The sequence below is a fragment of the Meles meles genome, chromosome X (genome assembly GCF_922984935.1).
Source record: "Meles meles chromosome X, mMelMel3.1 paternal haplotype, whole genome shotgun sequence".
Taxonomy (NCBI): Eukaryota; Metazoa; Chordata; class Mammalia; order Carnivora; family Mustelidae; genus Meles; species Meles meles.
The window spans coordinates 67,805,695-67,826,043 of NC_060087.1; the positions used below are offsets into that span (position 1 = coordinate 67,805,695).

The window sequence follows — 20,349 nt, forward strand, 5'->3', positions numbered from 1 at the left end:
CTTCAATATATATTTTTTTAAAATCAGAAATCAGCTCTTGTGGAAGATAAAGCTGCTACCTACCCAATAAATCGAAGTAAGACATCAGTTACAATTTTGGCTGCTTTAACTATAGGACTGTCTGGCTCATTGAAAGTCCTGGCATTATGCTCAATGTAGCGCACCTCCCACATTAATGCTGATATTCTCCTATGAAAGAAAAACATACCCTGTTACTCTTGGTTGATACATTTAGAGTCTATTCTAAGAATATACAACATAGAACTAGGCACTCAATCATGGTATGTCAAAGGTGTTCTACTATCTGCATGTGACTTAATACATGTTTATAACGGATGCTCACTAATAAAGGTATATAGTTAGAGTATTTGAGCACAGGTAAGCATTAAGAATCATTGGACTTCATATTAAAAAGAACTGACCCAGGACATTATGGGGAAATAGTGATTTAACCATATATGTGTAAATACAAAGAAACAGTGTTTTGATAAAGTCCAAAAATGTTTAGTTTTCAAGGGAAGAAATGAGAACATCAAGGAAAAAAAGAAACCAGGTTTTAGAAAAAGATTTTTATCCAGTTACTTTTATGATATGTCTTATTAAATGAAAATTACAGGTAATGTTATAAAATACACCCAACTAGTTATATTTATAACCAGTTATAGTTATATAACTGGTTATATTTATAACGAGTTCATGTTGGGATGAATAACTATGGTTAGGATATAGTAGACTTTGGGGTGAGAGAGGTACCAAAAGCTGCCCTCTACCACTCTCTCAAAATTACTCCACTCCCAAATGAAACCAACAAAAAAATTACTTGGCTCTTTATCTAAACATATTTTGGGGCTGTTAATTAAATCTAGCTGCTGCCTAATTCCTCAACAGGGGATTTAATCATGCTCCACGTTTCTGTAGCACCTTAATTATGATGAATCCACAAACTATTTAATCTGCCTCTAATTAAACTAAAGTTAACTGTAGTTTTTGTTTCACATGTGATTTGTGCTACTCAAAATTTCATTCTTGTCCTTTATTCCATACTGCTTCTTACCCTGGAAGACTGAGAATCTATTGAATAAAGGGAAATGAGTGTTCCAAATTTTTAGAAGAAATTTTGGAGTGGGTATATTGAATGATTATTTTACACTACTAAAATACAGATCTCACTGTATCATCATACAAAAAGGAAAACAAAAGATGTGAAGCTATGAACTTTATAGTAAATAATAAAACTAAACAAACCTGTAAAAGCGATTTTCAAGTCTTCGCCTAATGGTGTTGAGGTCAGTTGGATAAGCAACTACAGTACAATACAAGGGATAGGCACTGAGATCTACTGGAACAGCAAAAGGGCTGGCAAAATCTATAGTATTACCAAAATAAGAAAAGGTAGTTATAAAAGACATTAATATTTCATATTAACAAAAACTCACATATAAATAAGAAGAGAGGGCAATATACTACATTACTAAAATGATAATGATTCAATTACGCAAATATTAGATGAATATTGTTAAAATGTCATTCTCTTTATTTGGACATAATATCTATGAATCATGCATGACACACTGGTTCAAATGAGATGAAATGAGACTAAATAAAGGAGAACTCGGTTTAATTTCAAACTGGTATCTTTTCTAGATAAATGCCAAGTAGCTCAAGTGATACATTTTAGATAATATAGCTTAGGCATGTGAGTAAAATATATTAGTCATCTACTATCTACCAAAAAACTCATCCAAAGTCAGGCTCAGGAAATACTTGGAGAGCCAAAGTGATTCAAGAAAGTAAAAGATAATTACATGCCTAATTTTACTACTGTAAGCTCCCAGAGAATAGAATACATTTATCAGTCATTACATTGGCCAAATATATCAAAATATTAATGTTAAGCTAGAATCATTTGATTAAAAGTGCCTCTTAGGTTAAAAGTGTACAGTGAAAAAATGTATTTCTTCTTGTAGAACTTAAAATTTTGCTGGTTTTCCTGTTTCTTCCTAATATCCTTTCACAGCTACCATACCCAGGGAAAGAAGGTGGTTGATGCCCTGAATAACCCGTTCACATTCCTCATCTCTGGAATGAGCCCCCCACTCTCCTTCCTGGGGTTTGTATAGCAAAGCAGTCAGTTCCTCCTGGGACACAGGAACACCAGCACCAACTTCATCTGGAAAGGCAGCTATGTACAAGATGAAAAAACAGGAATCATTAGTTTCCAATATTATGCTATTGACATTTTTTAGAAGAATTATAATTCATTTTTGAAAGCATATTTACTTCCTTCTGGAATTGGCTCCATATCCCAGGGGCTCATCTTTTCTCTCTCATTATTGTCCCAGCTATTAAAAAATAATAAGATACTAATGAAATTCACATGACACTTTCATATACTAGCATAATTTGCATGACTTCTTGGGGTAAAATTCTGAAAAGGGCAATATAATTTTTCTTAAAGTACAATTTCATTACACAAACATAGTAATAAACCTTTAATAGAGAAAACAAAAAAAAAATAGAGAATAGTCCACCAATAGGAAATACAAAGAGCAGTAAGCTTACACTTAGTTTTACCTGGCTTTAAAAAAAAATTCTAATAGAGCATATTCAATATTAAGCCAGGATATAGAATGAAAAGATCTTTTTGGAAAATGTCTTTCAGGTTAAAAAAGTCAATTTGATAGATAATTCTTTCTGTAGGATAATCTACTTTATCCTAACAGACTAAGTATTACAGTATCTCCAAAGTTTTATGATTCCCTTTTCATCAGCAATATGGAGATTAAAAGTCAGTCTTCACAGAATAAACCTTTATCTTTCTTGAGAAGAGAGCTTCATTATTAGGAATCTTACAGTGATGGGATTTAATGAAGAACTAAAGTAAATGTTGTAGACAAATATGATACCTCTGCCTAGAATTCATACCATTAAATAAAAGACTGGGTACTAATATTTATTGCTATATTCCAGCTATAACAATTACTTTAAACATTGAATTAATTTTAGTGTTCTTCCTGAAATAATATTTGCAATTCTTGTTTAAAACAGAAATATTTAAAAGAAAATACAGGACTAAGGGAGGTAGAAATAAGTCTTCAGTTCCTACTTTGTTTTAGCATGTATATTGGACCAAGAGGTTTATCATCAAATTCCTTCCTTACAGGTACTATGATTACTTCTTTACAGGTCAGATAAAGATACGTCAAATTAACAAGGTGTTATTCCTAATAGGGTTTATAGAAAGTCCATATAGTACTACAGTATTATATCAGGCATAAAATACTGTAACTGTACTTACTGAACACTGTAACACTGGAAAGAACTATCAGGATACTCTGGTTGAAAAGGCTGCTGACTCTCCACAGTCCCAAACCACCAGGCGTCATCTATTATACTGCGGAATCTATCACCTACAATGTTTTTAGAAATTCTTAAAAGGATGTTTTTGAGAAAAATCGCTTTGTTCACATTCTAAATTGCTACTTTGTGTTGGACACAGAAGCAGCATTATTAGAGGTTTCAATCTGAGTTTTCCAGATAAGTAAATTTTATACTTTATCTTCATTAAGGATTTTGATTTCTAAGTACTAGTAATCTTTCTGAAATAAATCAAACATGTCCATGTCTTCTTACATAAAAGCTACCAAGTATAATCTTTTATTAATTTAGGATCATCATTAAGCATACTTTTTCTTGTACTATACATGTTACTACAGTTGTTTCTTTTCCTTACCGCTTTCAGCTTTTTGCTTTTATTTATTTTTTATTTTATTTATTTATTTGACAGACGGAGATCACAAGTAGGCCGAGAGGCAGGCAGAGAGAGAGAAGAAGGGAAGCAGGCTCCCTGCTGGGCAGAGAGCCCGATGTGGGGCTCGATCCCAGGACCCTGGGATCATGACATGAGCTGAAGGCAGAGGCTTTAACCCATTGAGCCAACAAGGAGCCCCTCAGCTTTTTGCTTTTAAAAATCTCTTCATACTAATTTTCTGCCTCTAAAGGGGTAAGGATTATAAAACTAAACCACTGTGAACAAAAATTTTCTCCCACACAAAAAGGGAGAATTTAGAAGTACTAATAGCAAACATTTACATAGTATAAATTTTAAGTACTTGGGTACCATTTTAAGTGTTTCTTATATGTCAACTCATTTATTGCTCATATCAACTTTATAGGTGTGTTTTGATGATTCCCACTATAAAGATAATGGAAGTGGGACAAAGAGAGATTAAAAACTTGCCCAAGATCAAATAGCTAGTGAGGAGGTAAGGAAGGGAGAGAGGAGTAAAGGAGGGGGAGAGGAGGAGAAAAGGGGTAGAAAGAGGTAGAGGTACAGAGAGAAACAGAGAAAGACAGAGAAAGAGTGACAGACAGACAGAGGGAGAAAAAGAGAAAGAAAGAAAATCACAATCAGTAATGGTCTGCTTAAGAGCCCAAGTGTTAAGTATTTTATACTAGGGCAACTGACATTTGATGATTTTCTTTATAATTCACATTTGTATTCTAACAGATTAGATATTTGCAGAGTTTAGAGGCTATATGCCACATAGGATGGACATAAAATCACCTAAACATAACTGAGAAGGAAAATTTAATTTGATCTAATTTGGCTAAGAGCTTTACCAATTACATGTTAAACTACTTTATGTCTATTAAATTGGAGTTAAAAAGTTACTTACTCTATTTCAAACTTAATGGTTATTAAGTAAGAATTTTATACTTACCTATCTGCCAGTTCCTTTCTTTGGCTTCATTATAAAACTGATGGAGTACAAGGAAGTCAATGACATCTGGCATGTCATGATACCTGTACAAAAAATAAAGCACATATGAATCAATATACAAATAGAGTACCATATGTCACTAAATATCCAGAGATATATGTTTAATGTGGAGCCATTTAAAAACTGTTGAAAGGGCGCCTGGGTGGCTCAGTGGGTTGAAACCTCTGCCTTCCGCGCAGGTCATGATCCCGGGGTCCAGGGATCGAGCCCCACATCGGGCTCTCTGCTCAGTGGGGAGCCTGCTTCCCCTTCTCTCTCTCTGCCTGCCTCTGCCTACTTGTGATCTCTGTCTGTCAAATAAATAAATAAAATCTTAAAAAAAAAATTAAAAAAACTGTTGACAGCCTCAAGGTTTCTGCAAATGGCTTTAATTAAACTCCATCTGCCTTTATTTGTTTGGGAGTCCCCCACCTACTACTGTATCACTTCAAAAATATAAAGACACCAGTGAAGATCCTTAAAGCTTAGTATAAGGTATTATATATTAAGACCTCTTTAAGGGGGCACGTGGGTGGCTCAGTGGGTTAAAGCCTCTGCCTTCAGCTCAGGTCGTGATCCCAGGGTCCTGGGATCAAGCCCCACATCGGGCTCTCTGCTCAGCAGGAAGCCTGCTTCCTCCTCTCTGTCTCTACCTGCCTCTCTGCCTACTTGTGATCTCTGTCTGTCAAATAAGTAAATAAAATCTTTAAAAAAAAAAAACACCTCTTTAAGAAAGGTATGAAATGATGTTCTTTCATCTCCTTAGATTTCAAACTTTAAGAAACAAGCCACTGATTAGCTATTCCTATTATTATTAACAGAAATAAAAGCAACTACCATGTCTCAACCACACTCATATATAATATATATATAAAATCTCCAATTGACCCTTGAACAATATGGGTTTGAACTGTGCAGGTCCATATGCAGATTTTTTTCAATAAATATAGTACTGTAAATATATTTTCTCTCCCTTACGATTTTCTTCTTTTTCTCTTTTTTTTTAGATTTTTTTTTCATTTGTCAGAGATAGAGCACAAACAGGGAAAGTGGCAGGTAGAGCAGGCAGAGCGGGCAGAAGCAGGTTCCCTGTTGAGCAGGGAGCCCAGTGCGGGACTGGATCCCACTGGGATCATGACCTGAGCCAAAAGCAGATGCTTAATTGATTGATCTACCCAGGCATCCCATCCTTTATGATTTTCTTAACAATGTTTCATTTTCTCTAGCTTACTTTATTGTAAGAATACTAAATACAATACCTATTAGTCAAAAGTTTTTGTTATCAGTAAGGCTTCTGCTCAACAACTGGCTATTAGTAAAATTTTGGGGAATCAAAAGCTACATATATGCAGATTTTCAACTGTGTGGGAGTCAGTGCCCATAATCCCTTACACTGATCAAGGGTTAACTGTATACACACACACACACACACACACACACACACACACACACACACACACTACATTACATATATATTAGCTACACACATGCATGCATACACATGCAAGTTTTTATATCTATATATATACACACACACACACACACAGTTATGTGGAGAAACAAACCAGAAATTAAACATTAAACCCTGGACTTTATTTATTTATTTTTTAAATTTAAATTTAATTAGCCAACATATAGTACATCATTCGTTTTGATGTAGTGTTCAATGATTCATTAGTTGCGTATACACCCAGTGCTCATCAGGTCTTTGGAACTTTAAAGCCTGTACTCCACAGAATACATGATAGGGATTAAAACACACAGACATACAGACACAAATAGAGATAGCTACTCACTTAATGGAAAAAGATTCTCCAGTCATTTTGCCTGAAATGGGGTCCAGAAATGCAAGCTTCAAGCAACATAGTGTAGGTGGTCCAACCTCATATTTGATTCCTACAATCTTAACAAATTCTTGTTCCTATTCATGAGAATACCAATAAATTATTACTTTCAATATAAATAATTGCCTGACATTCATTATTTCACTATTTTTCAAACAATTAAAAATTATCTGAATAGCCACCAAATATTAAGCATTCCACTAAGTGCTAAAGACAATAAGACATGGTTATTGACCCTTAATACTTAATAGCAGGCTGTAGCATAATGCAGGACTCTAAACCAAGGATAAGCAACAGAATACCCTTAAGAACATTTTAAAAATTCATATTCTTAAACCCTATTCCTATAGAATTGAATTCAGTAGGTCTGGGGTACAAGGTTAGTCATGCATATTTTGAAAGAACTCCCCAGGGGAGTTAAAAATCAAGTAACTAGTGAGGAAGTAGGGAAGGGAGAGAGGAGTGGGGAGGGGAGGAAGAGAGAGATAAGGAGTGGAAAGAGGTAGAGGTACAGAGAAACAGAGAGAGACGGAGAAAGACAAGAATGACAAAGAGGGAGAAAAATGAAAGAAAGGAAACCAAAATCAGTAATGGTCTGCTTAAGAGCCCAAATGTTAAGTATTTTATATTAGGGCAACTGACATTTGATGATCGTTAAGATTCTTAGTTAAGAATTACTCCTCCAGCAGAAATACAGTATATAAGAAGGCAGGTAGAAATGTATGTATATATTTGGAGAAAGGACTTATATTTTTTTAATGTCCACAATATTATTTTACAAACCACCATTGTAACTGATTATTAGTAACACTTAACAGATGACAAAACTGAACCTCATTGGTATAGTAACTTGCTTAAAGTTATGTACTTGGGTATGTGTATATATATATCAGATCTGGATTGAAATTCAGGTTATATTCCAAAACCCACACTCTTGCACCCACACAAATGCTGCCTCCTATAATTTCCTAGAGCCACAATGTTAGAATTTAAAAAATGAAAAAATCATGTTTTATTCATTCTTGATTAAAAAAAAAAAAACAACCACCACAATTCAGCTTTCACCTTATTCAGAATAGATGGTGGTATCACTACCAGGAGATGACTGTGTAAAGATCACTTGATAAGAAACTTTGGTACCTTACAACCTTAATGTAATATTTTACAAGTGTCTATATCTTTATTTAAATAAATATACCTGCTTTCATGTATCCTTCCTGCTAAATATCATCACACAACAATCCTTCATTTACCTGGAAACCACTCTAAAATTGCTCTTTAGTCTCTTTTTCTCCAACTTGGAAAAATAAAAGAAGAAAACACCCATAAACCTAACTAGAAATGATGGTGTATGTATACTTATATCTGTTTCTTTGTATGTATTTATGTATATATGGATGAATGAATGAATATGTATTTATAGTCAGAGAAAACTCCTCTAAAAATAAACACATCTATCTTACTTAATACAATGTAGCTATAAGGTAATATATCAAAATAGGTAATCCATAAAACACCATAAAATTCTGAGTTTCTTGGGATTTATATTTACTAATATCTTAAATCACTGTAACCTCAAGGATATCTGTAGTCCACACATGTAGTCAGCTTACAGAGCTTCCAGAATGTACAAAGCTGCTGAGGAAAATATCCATACCAGGGAACTACTGTTCTGCTCCAAATACAGAAAGGTATATACACTAGATAATTTGAAGCTTGAAGGAAATTAGGTCAAATAATCAAGACAACAGGTAGCATACAAATTTTGGGAAACATAAAATATGACCCATAACACTCAATTGGTACATCATGTTATCTTAGACACACAATCAACACTGAAATATTTATGACACAAAAACATATAAGCAAGTAACTTAATTCCAAAGTTATTTCAACTGCACACTTATGAATATGTCAAATTTACCCTGAGATCCATTTTATTCCATGGCTGTTTTTGTAAATTAAGGCTGTATATTTTTGATTTCCTTACAGCCCGCACATAAGCTTCATGTCCTTGCCTGAAATAGATAAGCTAAAACAAAAAACATATGCTATTAAACAGCAGCATCTTATTTAACAACTCTATATATCCCAATATATACTCTTATAAATGTCTTCTTCTGTTTAAAACAAACATATTTATAATTTTTAAAAATGTATAATAAAGGTATTTGTCATCATTAAATAATGTTCAATCAGTACTCATAACTGTGTTGCCCTGCACTAAGTACTGTATATAAATAGACACTGTATACACAATTTTTTCCCCCTAGCTGGTTCAAAAATTTCTGAAGAAACAGGGATCAATGACAAAATTGTACAGAACACTGGTCATATTTTAAAGTACTATATTTCAAACTGCAATTAACATTCTAAACATCAATATTTTAATAGTCAGCCTACACATTTTTTGTATGTATGTATGTATGTGTGTGTGTGTACACACATATATATATATATATATATACACATATATAAAATTCTAACCACAGGCTTCTAAATAGAGCAATTTCCAAACAGACTAGAATTTTTATTTTTAAGAATTAATATCAGAACTGGCATATTATGGAAAGAAAATGAATTCAAGTGCTTAGTTAACACATTTCACCTCTTAGGACAGCATTCATATTCTGATTCGTTAAAAAAGGTTTCTTGTTCTCAATAATTTTAAAGTGGTAGTAGAGTTAATAAAATTAAAAAGAATGTAACATTGAAAAATACTGAGATTTAAAAAATACACTGGCCTACTCTACCAATCAACGGTGTCTTTTTTTAATTTTTATTTTTTAAAGATTTATTTATTTATTTGACCCAGAGAGAGAGAGAAATAGTGAGAGAGGGAACATAAGCAGTGGGAGTAAGAGAATGAGAAGCAGGCTTCCCACTGAGCAGGGAGCCTGATGTGGGACTTGATCCCAGGACCCTGAGATCATGACATGAGCTGAAGGCAGACACTTAATCAACTGAGCCACCCAGGCACCCCCAATCAACAGTGTCTAAGTCAGAAATTTTAATACTTAAAAACACAAGTAGAACACTAAAAAGATTTAAATACCATTATATAAACATAATTATAAGGGTAAAATATCAATAATAAACATGTTATTCAGATATCATTGATTATATATTTATTTCTGTATTCAACATATATTGATTGAACGTGTGTATAAGGCATTAGGTGCTGTGGTTAACATATCAAAATAAAATCCATTCCGTCAAGGATATAGGCAGACATGTGAGTATAAAATAAGGCAGAATAAGCAGAGTCGCACAGCGGAAGCGTGCTGGGCCCATAAAATAAGGCAGAATATACCAAGTATCATAAGAGATAAATAAATTAGGTGGGAAAGCTCAGGAGGAAAGAGTGGTAGGCAAATGGCAAGCAGGAGAAGTTGGCATTTAAGTTAGACTTTGGCAAATGAGCATTTTCAAAGGCAATGATCTGTGGGTATGGCCAGTCCAGGCAAAATAATGAGGGTTTAACATTTAAAGTAAAAAGTAATGCTGTCATTAAGAGCTGATTTTATAAAAAGTATGAGTTTTATGAGTTCTTTAAAAACATTATTTATGTATTTCACTAATTCACTTATATACCTCCTCCATTATCTGAACAACTGTCATTACCTAATACACACTAGTCTTGAAGCATATAAGCATGTGCTAAGTTTAGTGATTCCACCAAGATAAATATGATCCTATAGAGAGGAGTCTCATAATATCAAAGAAGATACATATCCTTGTGTTGCCTTATAAAGTGGTCTTTTTGTACAGACTTATTTATTTATTTATTAGAGAGAGAGAGAGCATGAGCAGGGGGAGTGGGCAGAGGGAGAGAGAATCTCAAAGAAGACTCCCTACTGAGGTTCAATCTCAGTTCAATGGGGTTCAATTTCATAAATGAGACCATGATCTGGGTCAAAATCAAGAGTCAGATACTTAACTGACTGAGCCATACAAGTTCCTCACATCTTATAAAGTCTCCGAAAATTAATTAAAAATTACTCCCCTTAGAGGAAGATGGCAGCCGAGTAGGATGACCCTAGGCTTGCATGGTCCCCAAAACACAACTAGATAACTCTCAAATCATCCTAAATATCCCAGAAATAGATCTCAGGAATGAAAGAACAAACTCCAAAACTAAAGGTAGAGAATAGGCCTCACTGAAGAAGGTAGGAATATAGGAAGTATGGAGACATGTAAATGCAAAAAAAAAAAAAAAAAGATTTCACATTTTTACATGTAAATTCAATGTCTTGGGGCACCTGGGTGGCTCAGTGGGTTAAAGCCTCTGCCTTCGGCTCAGGTCATGATCCCAGTGTCGTGGGATCGAGCCCCGCATTGGGCTCTCTGCTCAGTGGAGAGCCTGCTTCCCTTCCTCTCTCTCTCTGCCTGCCTCTCTGCCTACTTGTGATCTCTGTCTGTCAAATAAATAAATAAAATCTTTAAAAATAAATAAATAAATGAATAAATAAATAAATAAATAGATTTAATGTCTTCCTTCCCATATGTTTATCTGCTTTGTTTCTTAAATTCCACATATGAGTGAAACCATATAGTATTTGTATTTATCTGACTTATTTCACTTAGCATAATACACTCTAGCTCCATCCATATTGCTGCAAATGGCCAAATATCATTCTTTTTGATGACTGAGTAATAGTACATTATACACACATGCCACTTCTTCTCTACCCATTCATCAAAGGCCATTTGGTCACTTTCCATAATTAGGCTATTATTATTGATAATGCTGCTATAAACACTGGGATACAAGTGCTCCTTGAATCAGTAATTCTGTATCTTTTAGATAAATACCTAGTAGAAATCTTCAGTCTTAGGGTAGTTCTATTTTCAACTTTTTTTTAAAGATTTTATTTATTTATTTGACACACAGAGAGAGATCACAAGTAGGCAGAGAGGCAGGCAGAGAGAGAGAGGAGGAAGTAGGCTTCCCGCTGAGCAGAGAGCCCGATGCGGGGCTCGATCCCAGGACCCTGAGATCATGACCTGAGCGGAAGGCAGCGGCTTAACCCACTGAGCCACCCAGGCACCCCTCTATGTTCAACTTTTTGAGAGACCTCCATACTGTTTTCCAGAGTGGCTATATCAATTTCCATTCCCACCAACAGTGCAAGAGGGTTCCCCTTTCTCCGCATCCTCTCCAACATCTGTTGTTTTTAAGTTGTTAATTTTAGCCATTCTGACGAGTGTGAGATGGTATCTCATTGTGGTTTTGATTTGCACTTCCCTGATCATGAGTGATGTTGAATATTTTAACACATGTCAGACTTCTGAAGATCTTGTTTGGAAAAATGTCTATTCATGTGCTCTGCCCATTTCTTACCTGGATTATTTGGCTTTTTGGGTGTTCTTTTTGTTAGTTCTTTATATATTATGGATAATAACCCTTTATCAGGTATGTCATTTACAAATATCTTCTTCCATTCTGTGGGTTGCCTTTTAGTTTTGTTGATTTCTTCCTTTGCTGTGAAGAAGATTTTAACTTGAAGAAGTCCCAATAGTTCATTTTTGCTTTTCTTTCCCTTGCCTCCTAAAACTTGTCTAGAAAGAAGTTGCTATGGCTGATGACAAAGACGCTTCTCCCTTGTTCTCCTCTAGGAATGTGATGGATTCCTGTCTCATATTTAAGTCTTTAACCCATTTTGATTTTAGTTTAACATCTGGTGTACGAAAGCGGTCCAGTTTCATTCTTTTGCATGTTGCTCTCCAGTTTTCCCAACACCATAAGTTGAAGCGACTGTCTTTTTTCCATGGGATAGTCTCTCTGCTTTGTCAAAGATTAGTTGGCCATCTAGTTCTGGGTTCATTTCTGGGTTCTCTACTATGTACAACTGATCTATGTGTCTGTTTTTGTGCCAGTCACAGACTGTCAACATTGCTACAGCTTTGTAATACAGCTTGAAGTCTGGAATTGTGAGGCCTCCAAGTTTGCTTTTCTTTTTCAAGATTCCTTTGGTTATTTGGAGTCTTTTGTGGTTCCATACTAGTTTTAGGATTGTTTGTTCTTGCTCAGTGAAAAATGCTTGTAGTATTTTGATAGGGATTGCATTAAATGTATAGGTTGCTTTGGGTAGTATACACATTTTAACAATACTAGTTTTTCCAACCCATGAGCATGGGATATTTTTCAATTTCTCTGTGTCCTCTTCAATTTCTTTCATAATTATTCTAGCTTTCATAGTGCAGATCTCTTACTTCTGTGGTTAGGTTTATTCATAAGTATCTTTTGGTTTTTGGTAAATGGGATGGATTCCTTGATTTCTTTCTCCTGCTTAATTATGGTGTATAGAAATACAAAATGTTTCTATACATTGACTGTGTATCCTTCAACTTTATTGAATTCATGTACCAGTTCGAGGAATTTTTAGTGGGGTCCTTTGGGCTTCCTACACAGTATTATGACATTTGTGAATAGTGAAAGTTAGTTCTTCCTCACTGAGTTGGATGCTTTTTATGAAATTTTTTGGTCTATTTCCTGTGCTAGGACTTCCAGGTATGTCAAATAATGGTGATGAGACTGGACATCCATCCCCGTCTTCTTCCTGACTGAAAAGGAAAAACTGTTTTTCCCCATTGATGGTATTAGCAGTGGGTCTTTCACATAAGGCTTTTGTGATGTTGAGGTATGTTCCCTCTATCCCTACTTTGTTGAGGGTTTTTTTCAAGAAAAGATGCCATGGTTTGTCATATGCTTTTTCTGAATCTATTGAGAGGTCATATGTTCTTATTCTTTCTTTTATTAATATGGTGCTATCATGTTGATTCATTTATAAATATTTCATTACCCTTGCAGCCCAGGAATAAATCCCACTTTATTGTGGTGAATATTCTTTTAATGTATTGTTGGAGTCAATCTGCTAGCATCTTCTTGAGAATTTTTGCATCCATGTTCATCAGGGATACAGGCTTGTACTTCTCCACTTCTCCATTTTAGTCTTTTTTTTTTTTTCTTTTTAAGAGAGAGAGCAGGGGGAGGAGAAGAGGGAGAGGGACAAACAGACTCGACACTGAGCGTGGAGTCCAAAGTAGGAATCAAACTCACAACTCTGAGATCATCACTTCAACTGAAACTAAGAGTTAGTGCTTAACCGATTTAGCCACCCAGGCACCCTGTAGTGGGGTCTTTGTCTGATTTTGGAATCAAGGCAAGCCTGGCCTTGTAAAATGAGTCTGGAAGTTTTCCTTCAATTTCTATTTTTGCAAAAGTTTGAGGAAAATGGGTATTAACTCTTCTTCAAATGACTGGTAGAATTTCCCTGTGAAGCCATCTGGCCCTGGACTTTTGTTTGTTAGATTTGTGATTACTGATTCAATTTTTTGGTGGTTTTGGTCTCTTCAAGTTTTCTATTTGTTCCTTATTTCAGTTTTGATAGTTTATGTGTTTCTAGGAATTTATCCATTTCTTCTATATTTCCCAATTTGGGCCATACAATTTTTCACAATACTCTCTTATATTTTTTTAAAATATTTTTGTGGTGTTGTGATTTCTCCTCTTTCATTCATGATTTTATTTATTTGGGTCCTTTCTCTTTTCTTTTTGACAACTCTGGCTAGGGGTTTACCGATTTTATTAATTCTTTTAAAGAACCAGCTCCTAGTTTCATTGATCTGTTTTACTGGTTTTTCTTTGTTTCTATATTATTTATTTTCTGCTCTAGTCTTTATTTTTTTCCTGTCTTCTTCTGACCTTCTTCTACTTTAGAAGTAGACTTAAGTAGCAGACTTTAGAAGTAGACTTCTTCTACTTTAGGCTTTGTTTGCTTTTCTTTTTCTAGCTGCTCAAGGTATAAGGTTAGGTTGTATATTTGAGATTTCCTTGCTTCTTGAGGTAGGCCTGTTTTGTATACACTCCCTTCTTATGACTGCTTTTTCTGCATCCCAAAAGTTTTGGACTATTGTGTTTTCATCTTCATTTGTTTCCATGTATTTCTTTATTTCTTCTTTAATTTCATGGTTAACCCATTTGTTTTTTAGTAAGATATTCCTTAGCCTCCATGTATATGTGGTCTTTCCATTTTTTTCTTGTAGTTGACTTCATGTTTCATAGCATGGTCAGAAAATAAGCATTGTATGATCTCAATCTTTTTTATTTGTTGAGGCCTGATTTGTAACCCAGTATGTGTATATTCTGGAGAATACCCCATGTGTACACAAAAGAATGTGTATTCTGCTGCTTTAGGATGAAATGTTCTGAATATATCTGTTAAGTTTATCTCATCCAGCCTGCCATTCAAAGACATTGTTTCCTTGTTGATTTTCTGTTTAGATCATTTGTCCATTGCTGTAAGTGGGATGTTAAAGTCCCATAATATACTTGTATTATTATCACTGAGTTTTTTATGTTTGTTATTAATTCATTTATATATTTGGATGCTCTCAAATTGGCAGCATAAATATTTATATGCACTAGGTCTTTTTGTTGGATAGACCCCTTTATTATGATATAGTACCCTTCTTCATCTCTTGTTAAGTAGTCTTTGGTTTAAAATCTAGTTTGTCTGATATAAGTATTCTTACTCCAGCTTTTCTTTTCTTTTCTTTTTTTTGATGGCTATTAGTATGATAGATGGTTCTCCATCCCTTCACTTTCAGTATGTATGTGTCTTTGGGTCTAAAGTGAGTCTATGGTAGGTAGCACATGCATAGGTCTTGTTTTTTGATTCATTCTGATACCCTGTGTCTTTTAATTGGAGCATTTAGTCCATTTACATTCAGAGTAATTATTGACAGACATAAATTTAGTGCCATTGTGTCACCTGTATTACCTCATTGTTTCTGGAAATTTTCTCTGTTCCTGTCTAATCTTTGTTGCTTTTGGACTTACTTTCCCACTCAAAGAGTTCCTTTTAATATTTTTTGCAGGACTAGTATATTGTCCACGGACCCGTTTAGTTTTTGTTTGTCTAGGAAACTCTTTATTTCTCCTTCTATTCTGAATGAAGGCCTTGTTGGATCAAGTATTCTTGGCTGCATATTTTTCCCATTCAACACATTGAAAATACCATGTCATTCTCTTCTGGCCTGCCATGTTTCTGCTGATAAGTCTGGTGCTAGCCTGATTGTCTTCCTTTGTAAGTTAGGGATTTCTTTTCCCTTGCTGATCTGAAGATGATCTCCTTATCTCAATATTTTATAAATTTTACTATGATGTCTTCATTTTGGCCTGCTTTTGTTTATTTTAATAGGAGTCTTCTGTGCCTCCTAGATTTGGATGTTTGTTTCCTTTCACATTTTAGGGAAGTGTTCAGTTATAATTTCCTCAAAACACCTTCCACCCCCTTTCCCCCTTCTTCTTCTTCTTCTATGACACCTATGACATGAATGTTACTATGCTTTATGGAGTCACTGGGTTCCTGAAGTCTGCACTGATGATCCAATATTTTCCTTTCACTGTTATTTTCAGCTTGACTCTTTTCCACAATTTTATCTTCTATACCACTTACTCGTTCCTCTTCTTCCATCCTTTTCATTACATCCAATCTGTTTCATATCTCAGTTATAACATTTTTTATTTCAGCCTGACTAGTTTTTGAGTCTGCAGTAAGGGACTCTCTAGTGTCTTCTATGGTTTTCTCAAGCCCAACTACTACCCTTATGATTGTTGTCTCAAATTCTAGTTCAGGCATATTATATCTGTTTTGATTAGATCCTTGGCCATGATCTTGTTACTTCTTTGGGTATGAATTCCCCCAATGTGGCATGTTGCCTAGGTCTCTGTCTTCTGTCTCTTAGGAAAGCCTGTTCCTGAGAGTAATGGCTATATGAAGAAAATATCATATATTGACCAGGGCCTGGTACTTCAGGAAATATTTCTGTGTCTGTTGTATGCACTCTGCAGGTGTGTTTTGGCTGCTCTTTCCCTTATGTTAGTCCTCTGCATCATTTCTTCTTGCCTGCAGTAGGGAGTGTTTGGACCTTGTCCAGTGCACAGAGTTTTAGCTAGGTTTGCTCTGGTCAGCATTTTAAAATAAGCTAGATCCAATTTTCACTAGATCTTAAGTTTTGCCACACTCTATGGTCAGTAGACTTGGTGAGGGCAGGGTGGTTTGTGTTGATTTTCTGGGGGAGGTGCCTGTTGCTCTGGTTCTCAGGCAAGCTTACCTTAGGATAAAAGCACCTACAGAGCTCAGAGGGACAGGGTTTAGTGCATGCAGCTCCAGCCTCCACTGTGGGCACTGTGCTGTTCATTAAAGTCTGTCTGTGCTTCCATAATGTGGCCTCTTTTCTCCCTCTAGTTGTGCAATTTGTGCAAATTGTGCAATCAGTCCTCAGATTGATTTTGTGGGCTTTTGGAATGACCCAGTATTTATCTATCTGTGCTCAAGAGGCAAGGCAAACATAGGGTACCCCCACTACTCTACTATCTTAACTCTTTATAAACCTGATCATTTCAACAGATGCAGAAAAAAGCATTTAACAAACTACAGCCTCCATTCATGATAAAAATATTATTAAAATGTCTACAGTACCCAACATAGCCTACACATTTCATGCTATCCATATCAAAATACTATCAGCATTCTTCACAGAACTGGAACAAAGAATCATAAAATTTCTATGGAACCGCAGAAGACCCCCAAATAGCCAAAGCTACTTTGCAAAATATAAGCAAAGCTGGATGAATCGCAATTTCAGACTTCAATTTTTATTATAAAGCTGGAGTAATCAAAATAATACGGTATTGGCACAAAATCAGATATGTAGATCAATAGAAAACCCCAAAATACATCCAGAACTACATGATCAAGTAATATTTGACAAAGGAGGAAAGAATATCCTATGGGAGAAAGTCTCTTGGGGCGCCTGGGTGGCTCAGTGGGTTAAGCCTCTGCCTCTGGCTCAGGTCATGATCCCAAAGTCCCGGGATCGAGCCTCGCATCAGGCTCTCTGCTCAGCGGTGAGCCTGCTTCCTCCTCTCTCTCTGCCTGCCTCTCTGCCTACTTGTGATCTCGTCTGTCAAATAAATAAATAAAATCTTAAAAAATAAGAAAGAAAAAGACAGTCTCTTCAACAAATGGTGTTGGGAAAACTGAACAGAAACATACAAAATAATGAAACTGGACAACTTTCATATACCCAAAACCAAAAATAAATTCCAAATGGATTAAAGACCTAAATGTAAGACCTCAAATCATAAAAATTCTAGAAGAGAATGTAGGCACTAACTTCTTTGACACTGGTATAGCAACTTCTTTCTACATATGTTTCCTGAGTCAAGGGAAACAAAAGCAAAGATAAACCATTAGGACCACATCAAAATAAAATGTTTCTGCGCAGCAAAGGAAACAATCAACAAAGCTAAAAGGCAAACCACAGAATGGGAAAATATATTTGCAAATGATGTGTCTGGTAAAGGGTTAATATCTAAAGCACATAAAGAAGTTGTAACACTCAACATCCAAAAAACAAATAATACAATTGAAAAATAGGCAGAAGATATGAATAGACAATTTTTCAGAGAAGACCCCCGTGAAAAGATACTCAACATTACTCATCATTGGGGAACTGATAATCAAAATTACCATGAGATACCACCTCACACAAGTTAGAATGGCTACAGTCAACAACACAAGAAACAAGTCTTGACGAGGGTGTGGAGAAAAAGGCGCCCTTCTGCATTGTTGGTGGGAATGCAAAGTGGTGCAGCCACTGTGGAAAACAGCATGGAGGATCCCGAAAAAGTTAGAAATAGAATTACCCTAGGATACAGGATTTAACATACTAGGTATTTGCCTAAAGAATAAAAAAATACTAATGTAAGTGGATACATGCACCCCAATGTTCATTATGGTATTATGCACAAAGGCCAAATTGTGGAAACAACTCATGTGTCCACCGACTTATGTATGGATACAGCTTTATCCATACACAATGGAATATTACTCAGACACTGAAAAGAATGGAATTTTGCCATATTCAAGGACATAGACTTACCTAGAAAATATTATGGTAAGTGAAATAAGTCAGTCAGGGAAATACAAATAACATATGAATTCACTCATATGTGGAATTTAAGAAATAAAACAAAGTAGCAAAAGGAAAAAAAAGAGCAAGGGAAATCAGGAAAGAGACTTAACTATGGAGAACAAACTGATAGTTACTAGAGGGGAGGTAGGGGGATGGGTTATATAGGTGCTAGTGGTTAAGGTGTACACTTGTGATGAGCACCAGGTATTATATGAAAGTATTGAATAAATATATTGCATACTTGAAATAAACTAATATAAAACTATATATCAAGTAACTGGGATTAAAATAAAATCTTAAAAAAAATTACTCCCCTAAAGCCTCCATAAGAATAGGCAATAAGTTCAACAAATAATGATTTTGAATAAGCCAAAAGTTCTTTAGGTTTTTTTTTTTTTTAAGAAACCATTCATCAGAGCATGTTCTACTAAAACAACCACACAAACAAGCATTGCTCCTAATTTCAATACTTATTTGAAGACAAAATTATGAAAGGAAACAAAAAATAATCAGCAAGTAAGTATAAGACTACTTGATCATGGAGGAGGAGTCAAGATGGTGGAGAAGTAGCAGGCTGAGACAACATCAGATAGCAGGAGATCAGGTAGATAGCTTATTAAGACGTTCCAAACACCTACAAACCAACAGGAGATTGAAGAGAAGAAGAGCAGCAATTCTAGAAACAGAAAATCGACCACATTCTGAAAGGTAGGACCTGCAGAGAAGTGAATCCAAAGCAATGGGAAGATAGACCGCGGGGGGAGGGGCCGGCTCCCGGCAAGCGGCGGAGCAACAGACCACAAAGTCTGAACTTTTAGAAGTCTGCTCCACTGAGAGACATCACCAGAGACGAAACCAGGTGAATCCCACTCGGGGACAGCGTGGTTTCAGGTCCAGCGGGGTCACAGAAGGATCGGGGGTGTCTGAGTGTCAGAGAGCTCACAGGTATTAGAGCAGGGAAGCCAGCTACAGAGACGGAGCCGAGGAGTGAGCTCTCAACTCGGGGTTACCTTAAATTGTGATCTGTGGCAAAGGCCACAGCTCTGTAAGTGGGGATCCCACAAGATCTGGAGAGACACCCCTGGAAGAGTGCAGGGATCTGCGTGGTTTGGAGATGCCAGGAGAGGCTGTGTGCCGAGACAGAGACGCTTGGTCACAGGCTGGATGAGCTCGGAGTGCAGCCGGAGGCCAGGGAGACAGGAATGATTGAGCACTTTTCTCCGAAGATGCACTGAAGAGTGGGGCCCCAGCTCTCGGCTTGTCCAGGCCAGAGACTGGGAGGCCGCCATTTTCATTCCCGTCCTCTGAACTCTGGAAATTGTTCAGAGAACAAAAGCTCCCGAAAGCGAACCCAAGCAGATTACTTAGCCTGGCCCCTGGTAAGAGCAGTGTAATACTGCCTCAGACAAAGACACTTGAGAATCACTACAACAGGCCCTTCCCCCAAAAGATCAGGAAGAAATCCAGCCAAGACCAAGTTCACTTACCAAGGAGAACAGCGGAATTTCAGAGGAGGAGAAAGGAAAGGATGGAATTCATGGTTTTGTCGCCATGATTTTTTAATCTTGCAAAGTTAATTAATATTTTTAATTTTATTTTTTTATTTTGCTAAATTTTGTATAACTTTTACCCTTTCCTCTTTTAATATTTTTTAACTAGTTTATCTTAACAATACCTTCCAAAAAAAATCTTTTTTGAATCTAAAATTTTTTTGAACTGTTGTTACTATAGTCATATATTTTTCTTCATTTTTC

The 20,349-nt window shown here is 35.8% G+C and overlaps 1 protein-coding gene across 4 annotated transcripts in view; it reads right to left on the reverse strand.

Annotated features, from left to right (window-relative positions):
• Positions 1-20,349, reverse strand: part of BRWD3 (bromodomain and WD repeat domain containing 3) — a 235,373-nt gene that overhangs the window by 49,773 nt on the left and 165,251 nt on the right. For all 4 annotated transcript variants that reach the window (XM_045995124.1, XM_045995126.1, XM_045995127.1 and 1 more), the window contains 8 exons: positions 8,532-8,639; positions 6,560-6,684; positions 4,725-4,807; positions 3,299-3,410; positions 2,281-2,342; positions 2,027-2,182; positions 1,246-1,366; positions 64-189 (listed from right to left, as the gene is read on the reverse strand). In XM_045995124.1, the coding sequence (XP_045851080.1) occupies positions 64-189; positions 1,246-1,366; positions 2,027-2,182; positions 2,281-2,342; positions 3,299-3,410; positions 4,725-4,807; positions 6,560-6,684; positions 8,532-8,639 (893 nt within the window). The remainder of the gene's footprint in view (positions 1-63; positions 190-1,245; positions 1,367-2,026; positions 2,183-2,280; positions 2,343-3,298; positions 3,411-4,724; positions 4,808-6,559; positions 6,685-8,531; positions 8,640-20,349) is intronic.